The 12,213-nt window shown below is 36.6% G+C and overlaps 1 protein-coding gene across 1 annotated transcript in view; it reads left to right on the top strand.

Moving 5' to 3' along the window:
- The window catches only part of tmem104 (transmembrane protein 104), a 35,329-nt gene extending 23,946 nt beyond the window's left edge, over positions 1–11,383 (top strand). Inside the window, exon 10 of the mRNA XM_042729817.1 lies at positions 7,163–11,383. Coding sequence (XP_042585751.1) covers positions 7,163–7,926 — 764 coding nt within the window. The 3' untranslated portion in view covers positions 7,927–11,383. The remainder of the gene's footprint in view (positions 1–7,162) is intronic.
- The last annotated feature ends 830 nt before the right edge of the window (positions 11,384–12,213 follow it).

Genomic DNA, 12,213 nt, shown 5'->3' with positions numbered 1-12,213 from the left:
TGTGTATATACTTTTATTGTCTTAATATATTTTATTGTAATATGCAAAAAACACAGCCTAAAAAATCTGCTGTTGTATTCAAAATTTACCTTAGGAGCAAAATAACTTGCATAATGCTGGTTTGTAAATATGTCTGTAAGTAACTTGGTTTTATGATCGCTTTAGAAGTACACCTCTTAAAGGTACACCATCATGATTAATACATTGTTCCCCTCCTCTGCAGTGTAGCAAGGGTCTGTCAATCATAAATGCGTCCCGCTCCATGTCTCCGCCTTCTGTCTCCCTCATACTTCAGCCTGACATGCTAGACAAGCCGTCTCAGGCGTGATTGGGCAGCCATTTACCAGACGACAGGCCCAAAATAAAACCGCCCATCCTCAGCCACCGCTCAAATCACAGCTGCACTGAATCATGGCTTCTGCTCCCATGTGAACGCAGTGGTGAATGAATGTGTACAACGGACAAAGAACATGTATTCTTGCACGCACATTCGCAGTGCTCATAGACCTTTAAAGAAACAACCATATGCCCTTTTGCTCACCTTTCTCTGCTCTTCGTCTCATTGATTTAAAATTAAATGTGAATGAGAGTCATTGGCTGGTGGATACATTTCCTAACAGCTCCAGGGGCACTAAGAAGGCAAAAAAATGTCGGCAGTTGTTCTAGCTGTGTAGGTTTCGCTAATTCTGAATGGTGGAAAGTGATGCTATGCAGCATTGTGCAGCAATTACTCAAAATTTATGTATCAAGAAATGTATAGAACTTTGTACAGAAATCTGCTGATTAGCTTATGCGCCCATATTTCTGCCATCTGTGTTTTAATGTACTTCCCGTTTAAGGGGCACTATAACGTAAGGGGTGAAGTAGCTCATCCTGCTTGCTTCAGCAGCATATACTGGAAATCATGGGTGCTCTGCAGCAAAGAGGCCATCTTTTTGTATGTGTGCTGCCCTTCTCTTTCTCTGTTGCTGTTTTTTCCTTCCTCTATTCTGAATCTCTAGAGAGCTGAAGTAATTATTTGATAAAGCATTCTTTTCATTATTAGTCTACAGTATTATTTAGAGCCGTTCAGATCTAGAACTAGAACTTCTGCAAGTCCTTAAAGTATTCAAATTGAATTCACTTTTCAAACTGTAGGGATGTGTAAAAAATCTTTATCATTCTGCAACATAATCAATTTGCAACTTTAATTGTCCTCAAAATTGTTGTATTTTTTCATGTTTTATTTTTTAAAAAAAAAGTTACACAGTCTGTTACACAATCTGTTACACAGGGCTAATCACCAATCCTGACCTAAATTGTTACTTTGAAAGCGCCACTATTAATGTTGCTATATTATTTATATTAATTAACATTCAAATATTAATATCAATATTACTATTTTTTTCATCTTTGTTGCAAATGTGGTCATAATTCAAGTATGAAATGCTGTTAAACTTTTATTACATTTTAAACTTTTAAAAGAATCAGTTGATTTTTACGTAGTTATTCAGATATTCTGCATGGTACTTAGTTTTTACAAATTGTTTTCCAGCTGTACTTATTAATCATTCTGCCAGGCAGGACCAAATTTGATTCACAGGCAAAAAAAAAAAAAAAAAAAGAAAAGAAAAAAATTTGTGTAAAAGTTTTAGATTGGATTGAATTTTTAATGTGATCCAGCAAGAGCCAAGGTTTTTATTTCTTTTTGTATAGCTATCATTTAACATTTGGACATTTTAATACACCGAGTGATCTGTGAACAATCTCAGTTTTTATTTAGTATGAAAAAGCCTTGTCTATGTTAATGGAACTTATAAGTTAAAATGACTACTTTACCATAGACTATTATGACTAACATTTGCATTGAATATAAAGTGGACAGATATTTTTGTATAATGATGCTAAACTTTATATTTGACTTGGCACTGGCAACTAATTTCCTACATATCAGTGGTAGTTTCATGTCTCTCGCATCACTCCACGGCTTCTTTTCATCCCACATAATACAATAATTTGATCTCAACTCAATATTTCATGTCCATTTAATTTAATTTTTGGTAAGTGGTGTAGTAATAACAAGGAGAATGTACTCAAGCAGTCATCCCAAAATAAACCCCTTCTGAGTGATACAAGACTCTTTCAAGCCCTTGCCGTCCTTTTAGGGTTTATTTTGACCGGCTGACTCCACTTTCATCCATAATGTAGTGTGCTTACAAACCAAGTAACCATACAGTGCTGTTATTTCACACCAAAGCCCAAGTGGTCAAAATTCCCTCAACATACTTCCACAGTTTTCCTCTTTATTGATTAATAATGGCATACCTATACATTAGTCCAGCCGTTCTTCTGTTTTTGAATTTGAACCAGACATCTTCTCATGCTGGTTTCCCAATAGGTTGACCAGTCACCCATCATCTCTTGTCCTCTTTCTATTCGCCTTTTCCAGTCTTGTTATTTTTCCCACGATCCTCTATGCTCTCAGTCATTACTCGCAGCAGACAGCAGGACAAGCAGGCACGTCCCTTGCGTGCTTCCATTCACCCATAATGCACAGAGGGAGAGACCGTGCCTGCTCCTGTGTCAAACGAGATGTGGTAAGTAGGGTTCGGTTCAGTTGGCGTCAGAGGAGCCACTTTGTGCTTTAGCCTCGATGCCATCTACTACCAGCACCGTCACTCTGCTCAGCCTTACAAACCAGAAAGCAGAGCTCAGTTATTAGCTCAACGACAACGGCAGCCTCATACTTGAGTTAATACTGCTTGTTGTGTATTGTTTCTCGTCTGTGCGCAGATATAAAACCTCAGCAGTCTCAGAAGCCATAGACTCGCAATCGCCACTTGTATGAAATTCATGAAGCAGCTTGTTTACCAGGAACACAGATACGGCTTCTTGTATGCAAAGCTGTGCATCTTCAAATGCATTATTTAAAGGCAGTTTTATTGCGGGGGTAATTTAAATGGGAAGGATCACCTCCTCTCAGCACTGAAGTAGAGAACATTTATCAGCTTTTGACATGGAGAGCGAAATGAGTCAGTGAGGTTGCCGCTTTAATTCATATTTGGTGTGAACGTTGAGAAATGGACAACGAGCGTGTGATTACTCCCTGGAGATTAATAACTTCAAGTTGCATTGCTGTGGTGGGCTTCCAAATGCTTCTCAGAGACTGTATTACTGTTAATGCTGCTAGAACAAGGTGCTCAGGACTCAAAAAAAAGTTGTTGTTCAGGTTGAAGACATAATTTGTGTCATTTTTTTTATGTTCCTGCAGCTCAAACAGTAGAATGCTAACAAGGTCATGGGTCTATTGCTCAAACGGGTTCAACTCCCAGGGAATGCATGAACTAAAAAAAATGTATAGCTTGAATGGAAACTAAGTCACTTTGGATAAAAGAGTTTGCCAAATAAATAAAATGTAATGTAAGGACACGTGCATGTATAAAGGTGATTCGCAATAGATGCAAGGTGCAAAGAATCAAGTGTATATGTGCAGCCTTCATGAGTAATTGTGAGCACACATTAAATATGGAGAGGCATATTGATTGAATTGATTGAATTAGTTGCAGCCCTACTTCAAATAGACCATTTAAACAGTGAACAGCAGCACCACTATATATAAGGATATAGCTCCAGTACTATTTAAATGTAAAGGGTTTTCCCTATATTAATAGGCATCCGTTGAGAACCAGACTTTATAGTGCTTTTATAGGTCAGATATACTGGATCTGGAACAACATCAGTGTGGGGTATTGTGCAGCAGTGTAGTCTCAAGGTGATCTGAAATATAGCTGTGCCTTAATGAATACCCCAGGCAATGGTTCAGCTCATAGAGCCTGAAAATTGCTCTCAAGGAAAATGCTTTGGCACCTCTCATTTAGCAGGGCCTGCAATATGGACAAGCTACAAACTACCAAACCCTGCTTTCCTCAACAGACCGTAAAACCACTCACTCATTTGCTTGAAAATTTCAGAGGATCGTCAGTTTGTCTGAACTGGTGTGGGCTGTCCATAGTGTGGATGCCCTCTACTCTGTTTTTTTTTTGTTTTTTTTTTATAAACTGTGGTAAAATAGATGTCTTAAATTTTGCACCCTCTTAAGCCATTGCTATGTATTGATGTCCACATTTGCTTCCTTAATGAGGTTCTGTTAAAACTTTCATTTCTTTAACTGTTAGGTGCAAAACAAAGTTTAAAGGCAATTAGGGAGATGTGCCCTGTATATTCACCCTCTGTCACATGAGCATTTTCATTCAATAATTAACAGAACTATATCACAAAGACTATATCCAAAAATCAATTCATGGTCATTCCAAATGACTTTTTGTCAGTACATAATAGACTGTTAGAAGGGGATCTGTGGTGTTGCAAAAAAATCTTTATAAATAATTTGTAAATTAGTTGTTTTTATACTAAATACTATCATACTAATACTGTATCAGATATATTAACTATACAACTATATTTAACATACCATACAAAACTTTGAGGTCTTTATGACTTTTTTAATGTTTTTGTAAAGAAGTCTCTTATGCTCACCAAGACTTTGATAAAAAGTACAGTAAAAATGCTAATTTTGTGAAATATTATTATAATTTAAAATAACTCTGTTCTATTTGAATATATATTAAAATGTAATTTATTCCTGTGATGTAAAGCTGCATTTTTAACATCATTACTCCAGTCTTCAGTGTCACATGATCCTTCAGAAATCATTCTGATATACTGATTTGCTGCACAAGAAACGATTATTATTATCATCAATGCTGAAAACAGACGTGCTGCTTAATACTCTTATGTAAACCATGATCCATTTTGTCTGTGGAAATGGAAAGTTCAAAAGAACAGCACTTATTTGAAATGGAAATCTTGCTGCTGACCCCAAGCTTTTTAACAGATCTCTAATATAAATAAATATCTCCCTGAAGCCTGATCATTTATGTTCTAAAACAAGCAGGCAAGGTTGTTGATCCAGGAATGTGTCCTACTTGGCAAAAAGCACAATTACTGTAAATTGCTTTGGATAGCTAAATAACAGTGTTTATGGATGATGATTGATGATACTTTCACAGATGGGATGTTTTTGACATCTGCCTAATGTGCTCGCAAGCCATCGTTCCCCATTCACACTTGATGGTCACAGCTGGTCATGTGACTCAACATCTCACGGGTGATTTGTTAATGAAGAGTGTCCTTCAAAACCCAACACGCCGTCCTTTGGGGAAACGTTAGCAATCAGTGTCATTTTGATTGTAATGCCGTGACAAGTTTGACTTTGCTGCATGAATTTATTTAGTCCGCTTTTTTATATCCTCCTTGTCCACCTGTGTGGTGTCTGCCGAGCAGGCTCTGCTAGCACTGCTGTCAGATACAAACATATCATGATGAATAAGACTTGAAGACACATTTTCCATGGCCATCAGCATGTACACTGAGGGAATTTATAGCATGTGATGAATCGCTGTGCTGCATTTGGCGGGATGCAATCACATCTCATCCCTAAACAACAAAAGGCCTCTGTGCTGAAGGTTAAGCGTCTATACAATGACTTGACTTGTGTCAGGAGTATTTGGATTAAGTGTGCCCTTGATTCTCTTTTCTTTTTTTCTCCTCTACCCTCCTATTCTTTCGGTGCAACTCTTTTGTACTCTGCTATTTTTATGAAAAGGAGTAATGAATCTGACTACATCCCATCCATGCTTGTATCCTCTCCGGTTGGTACTTCGGTTGCATTATCTGTCTCTGACGTTTCCCCCAGTGATTTGCAGTTCCATCATTATGTATGTCTATGTTTGTCCTCTAGTTGAGCTCTTGCGTATCTGTTTTGCTGTATTAAGCATATTGCACAATGAAGGTTACCTGTTAATGCAGTTGTTTGCCTTTGCCTTTGTGCTCTGTTTTTGACCAACCTTTCTTAGCTGAAATGTCTGTCGAATTATAGAAATATTATAGAAATAATGAAAAGCTTAAATAAGATAAATAGGTTAGAATTAGGAGACATGATAGTAAAGAGGATTAATAATGAGGTTTTACTGTGAGTTTGACCTTTGGCTGTTTCTGTGTGCAAACCAATTAGTCAAACCTAACCCAGGGTTCAGTGTTAATAATGTATGTGCATTGGCGAATAAGAGACTTCTTTCAGAAACATTAAATAAATCTTATGGACCATAGTACTTTCTATTGGCAAAATCAAATCAATATTTATTATAAAACAGCTTTTCCCCTGCATACACAGTTTTTAAGGTAGTTTTTGCAGGTAGGTTCTAGTACTAAACTAAAGTTTCACTATTTTAAAATGACCCAAAGTCAATTTTTTACACTATGGATTTCTGGTTGAATGAACTGGTGAAGTTTTGGTTTGATTTCAAAAGCTGATTGGCCTGTGGTTTGTGAACATTGGATGCATTAGAGCTGTGCGTCATGCCACAGTGTTGACAGACTCGAGTTGTTGCGTCAGTGGCTTCCAATGTAGACACGGTATATGAGCAGCAAGCTGTCTGTGTGGACAGACCAGAACTGGGAATGTGTCCTCTGCTCAAGTCCATCAAGCACATAACATACACGACAGAGACCTTGGATTTCCCAGTTGTGTCCCAAATGATATCTGTTCGTACAGTTCATGCTGAAACTAATCTAGTCAAATCCAATTGAACTGGATTTCAAGTCACATCCCCATGAGACTTGGATTGATTTAGTTAAAATCAGATTTCGTGCATTTTTTGCTATTCAGACTACAAAAATGGGTATGCATAAAAATTTAGGGCGTCTTTAGGCCAGACAGTGTTTACAAATAATAATCTTTATAATCTCAAACACATGAGACGAATGTCCAGTATTAAAGCAAGAATTGCAGGTGGATAGGGTAAAACGTTTATCTTACAGATAACCCCATACTTCCCCAGTCGATTCCCAGTTCATTTTTTGTCTTTTTTATAATGTTGTTAAAATGAGGCATTATTTAATGAAATATGCACTAATTTGCATGCATTTTCTTTCCACTACTCTGAAACAGCATGTTATGAAAACCAAATATACCAAAATCTTAAAATTGACAAGTGCATGAAAAAGCAATGTTTTTGACTATAGTGTGTTGCCCTACATATAACAAAATAGACTTGATCATCATATAATTACAGTTTATGATGTTGCATGATTTTATATAATTGAATTCCTCTGTCTCTTTCAGCGTTCACCATGATGATCATCCTGGCTTTGATTCGTATTGGCAAGGGCCACAGTGAGGGCCGCCCATCTGTGGCTCAGATCTCAGGTGTGCCTAACCTCTTCGGGGTCTGCGTCTACTCGTTCATGTGCCAGCACTCGCTGCCCTCGCTCGTGACGCCCATCTCCAACAAGAAGCGCATGAGCTCCCTGGTCATGGCCGACTACATCCTCATCTTGTGTTTCTACAGCCTGCTGTCCCTCACGGCTATATTCTGCTTCGACAGTTCTCTGCTGCGGGACATGTACACTTTAAACTTCACTGATAACTGCGACGTCCTGAGCATTCCAGTGTTGCGCTACTTCCTGGGCCTCTTTCCCGTTTTCACCATTAGCACCAACTTTCCCATAATAGCCGTCACGCTACGCAACAACTGGAAGACTCTCTTCCATCGGGATGGCGGCACGTACCCTTGGGTGGTGGACCGTATCGTCTTCCCGCTCATTACCCTAGTGCCGCCCATTATCGTGGCCTTCTGTACTCACGATCTGGAGGCGCTTGTGGGTATTACAGGGGCGTATGCTGGAACGGGCATTCAGTATATCATCCCGGCCTTCCTAGTATATTTTAGTCGTCGTCACCTAGAGCCTGTGTTGGGAAGGGATGCTGTAAATAAGCACCGGTCACCTTTCCATCACACATTCTGGGTTTGGTTTGTGATATTGTGGGCAACGTTCTGTCTAATGTTTGTGACCGCTAATATTGTCCTTACCGAAGCTAAGAACTGAGTATAAATGGAGATGTGTTTTGCTTTTAATTTTTGAGGGGTGTTTGTTAGGTTAAATGTTAAAAGAATGGCATCAGCTGAAGTTGAATTCAGCATCTAAAAGGAACCAGAAGTAGTTTTGGCATTACTTCAGTAGGAGTAATGTGAGACTTTTCTTTCAGAAATCCACAATCCTTTAGTGAATGTTCCGTAAGGCAGGATACAAAATAAAATCCATATATGTGACCCATGTTGGCAAAATGAATCACAATGAGCAAATTTTCAAAAAAGAGTTAGTTTTCACATTCTCTATTAAATTTTTTTTTTAAATCTTCAAAATGATCATGGAATCGGACAAAAAATGTCTGAGCTACACCTGTTTGAAGTCAGTAGAGTCAGCAAAGTCAATTTTGAGAGAAATCTAGTTTTCTGAAGGTTCCAAAACAAAATCGCCTAGCAACCATAGATTAAAAATCTCTGGTAATATCACCAAATTTGGCACAAACAAATCTATGGGAAAAATATATGTTCAGCTTTTTTCCATGATTCCACAATGCAGTGCGTGGGGTGTTTTGACCAATCACAGAAGACGTTAGTTAATTAGCGACTATAGTTGTGAATCTTCACTTGCCTTACGATTCGTTTTTTTTTTTTAACGATTCAATTATAAAACGATTTTCGGTGCATCCTTTCCTCAAATTCTTTTATTAATAATAATTACTATATTAATCATAGTATAGTTATTATTTTATCTTTATTAAAAATAAAAACCAACATGCAAATAAACTTTAGAATCAACTAAAACAAATGTAAAAATCACTACACAGTCTTTAGTGTATTTATTACAAATAAAGTAGTTCAGTCAAGAGCAGCGAGTGATTCCCTCTTTTCTTGAATTGTTTGATTAACATTAATAAGACTGACGCGGCCTATATATTAAACCCTTTTCGTGGTTTATCACTCTTAATAACTCTTTTAACATTCATCAAGTCCCACACTTTATATTCTCATCCCTGCATGTTCCTCTCAAATGTCAGACGCAAGTGCTTTGCTTCTGATAGACAAACTGAACTTTTTAAAACTTAGAAGGTAGACCTGTCAGAAAACGTACAAATAAAGATAATTTCATATGTTTAATTACTATTTGGAGCATTGGGATCATTAGACGAGGGTTTAATGAACCCGTTTTTGTGAAAAATACAAATTTGACCAAAAAATTAACTTTTTTTCACTTGTTTTGCCTGTAGCTTGTAATTAGCTGTGCGCATTCTGACTCATGTTGCCAGCACGGGTCACATATGAGGTGCACATTCAAAACATCACTTCATTTATTTGTTCTTGAGTTATTTTTGATTTTCCTCTTCAGTCAGGTGAATCTCATTAAAACATGACTGGATCACGTTTCACTTCAAAAGCAAAAATAATCGAAATAAATAATCATATACATAAGAATGAAAATGTCTTTGCATATATGATATTGTTTACAAAACATTTACCCCAAATTCTGTTCTGAATAATGATTCTCATTTTTGTAATAGAGAAAAAAAACCTCTGTAATAAAAAAAAAAAACTACTCAGTGATAGGGATTTAAAAAATGTAATTAGCTTCTTAAATTAAATGCAAAAGAAATACTACATTGATGTATAAATACTTAAGGATTTTAATATATAAAATCTAAATAATATTCCCATATATTATATTGTTATATAATGAATTGTTCTCAATTTTTTTATTATTATATGTATTTATACCTCTTTTTTGCATTTTAATATTTTGAAATAATCTTTTTAAATTGCTACGCTCTTAAGTGTTTAAATTAAATTAAATTCCATATTTAAAATCTTTTAGATATTGGGGTGAAATGTGGCCTTTACATGTTCTTGACAGATTTCGTGTCACCCTCTGATTTTGTTGATCTTCAGACGAAACCACAAGTTTGTTCTTTTGGACTGAAAAATTCAGGCCCCCAAAAAATTACACCAAAAATATTCATAATATTCATCAAGTCAGACAAACAGACTGACAATAAACGTTCCTTGTTTTCGTTTTCCAAGATTGTTAGCACTTCACGGCTGGCATTTTCGGCGTTCCTAACCGGCAGCTGGCACCTCACTGTGTCTCCTGCGCTGACGGATGGTGACACCAGCACAGCGCTTGTCTGAATAATGTGCCCAGACCTGGAGTTCAATCTCAGTTCATCAGCAGATTGATAGAGGCATTGAAAGCTTCCATATGTTCTCCATGTAGTGACATCTTAGCTGAAGCTCTCGGTTCTCAAACGGGCCCCCAGGGAGGCAGGAAGGGAAGACAAACCAGATATTAAATGGACACGTCTGCCTCATGATCTACAGAGACTGATATCTATCATGATCAGTGTGTGCACATTCACGGTTATTAATGTTAATGTCACTTTAGTTCTGACGAAGTTGTCTTGAGTTTGGCTTTAATTCAAACCAAATCTATGGCAGCTGATTCTCACCCTGCCTTTCATTTTGCACGTTTTTTGCTCCTGAAAGGGATCATTTACACAGACTCATCATTTATTCACCCTCTTGTGATTCCAAATAGTTAGGACTTAGTTCTCACATTTTAAACTCTTTTTGGAATGAAAGGCAGTGGGGTCCAGTGTTCTTTTGGACCCCATTGACTTTCATTACAGTGCTACAAAGAGTGAAATTAAAGTCAGTGAGGTCCAAAATAACACTGGAGTGTGAGTAAATGATGACAGTTACATTTTAGTTGAACTATTCCTATAATGTCTCTAGTGATTTTCTATTTGGTGTGTTTTTGCTCCGTCCACCTCATGTTCTCCTCAGGTTTTGAATGACAACATGAATCTGTCCCAGACATATTAGTTTGACACGTTTCTCTTTTTTTCCCCTGTGTGGTTTGCCAGCGGTTTACTGATTTAATCTGTGATGTGTTTGATACTGTAAAGTGATCGCTGCTCTCTGTGAGAGCGCTGTCTCCTGATCTAAGAGAACCTTATCTGAACCTGCGCTTGAGTTTACACGGTTTCTTCTGTAGGTTTGGGTTCAAACTGCTGTTGATTTAAAGGGAAATGTATCTGTAGGATCTTGTTTGTGGACAGAATGGACGTCTTCTTATTCAGTTCTTTCTCTGATGTGCTCCACAAACAAAGTGTAAGAACTGAAGTATAGGTATTAGCATTCATGTCTCCCTGAAGCACAAAAGCAAGTCATTTCACATGGGTGAAATGTTATATTGTTACCAAATGCTCATGTAATATGTCCATGTCTGTTTTAAGCTAAACAAATGTGCCTTCTTTCAAGGAATCTTCCTACTTTCACATTAATAACGATCTCTCTCTCTCTCTTTCTCGCTCTCAAATGTCATTATTTTTCTTGAGTGTATGATCTGTGCAGCTTATCACTTGCATGTAAGTCACTTCAAATACTTGACAATCACATCCACCGACGTCTCGTTAAAATAAAAATGGAAATGCTCTTTTTGATCATTGAGATTACCTTGTGCATTTTTTTTTTGTTTTGTTTTTTATTCTATGGCTTGTTGTGTGACCACAAAAAAAATTTCTCAAAGTGTATGTAAAGGATTGTTTGTCATATAAAAATGTAGGGGAAAAAAATCACATTTTGCCTTTTAATATTTGCATTGCCACAAGATTGTTAAATAATGATGTGTGTTTTTTAAAAAATGATACATTATGGTTCTGTAAATGAAAACTGAATAATCTAGAGGACAATACTAAATACTTACTAAATACTTATAAAGTCGTGATAAAAGAGAAAAATATTTTTAATATTTTATCAGCCACCAATGAGAACACTTTTATGTCGAGATCATGAAATAATTTTTTAATTTTAACTGTTTTTAATAATTAAGTTGTGATAACCAGAAAACTATTTTTGTTACATCGAAATCACGAGATAGTAAAGTCATGATAATGAGAAAATTTTAGTTACATCGAGATCATGGGATAATTAAGTTGTGATAACGAGAAAACTATTTTTGTTACAACGAGATCACAAGATAATAAAGACATGATAACGAGAAAAATTTTGTCAAGATCACAAGATAAGACAACAATTTTTGGATACATCGAGATCACGAGGTATAAAAAAGCTGTGAAACAATTTTTGTTTTGTTGTTTACTATGTAATTAAGTCGTGATCTCAAGAAAACAATCAAGAAAATTATTAATAATCCACAGCCTCTTAGGACTTCCGTAGTGTACACACACTACTAAGACACATTTATATGCAAACACTATGTAAAAGTTAATATTGCATCCAATATCCCCTTTAATACAGATTTACGAGGACTGCG

The sequence above is a fragment of the Cyprinus carpio genome, chromosome A3, assembly GCF_018340385.1.
Source record: "Cyprinus carpio isolate SPL01 chromosome A3, ASM1834038v1, whole genome shotgun sequence".
Lineage (NCBI taxonomy): Eukaryota > Metazoa > Chordata > Actinopteri > Cypriniformes > Cyprinidae > Cyprinus > Cyprinus carpio.
The sequence above is the reverse complement of the archived record's forward strand: the minus strand, read 5'-3'. Positions and strand labels throughout refer to the sequence as shown.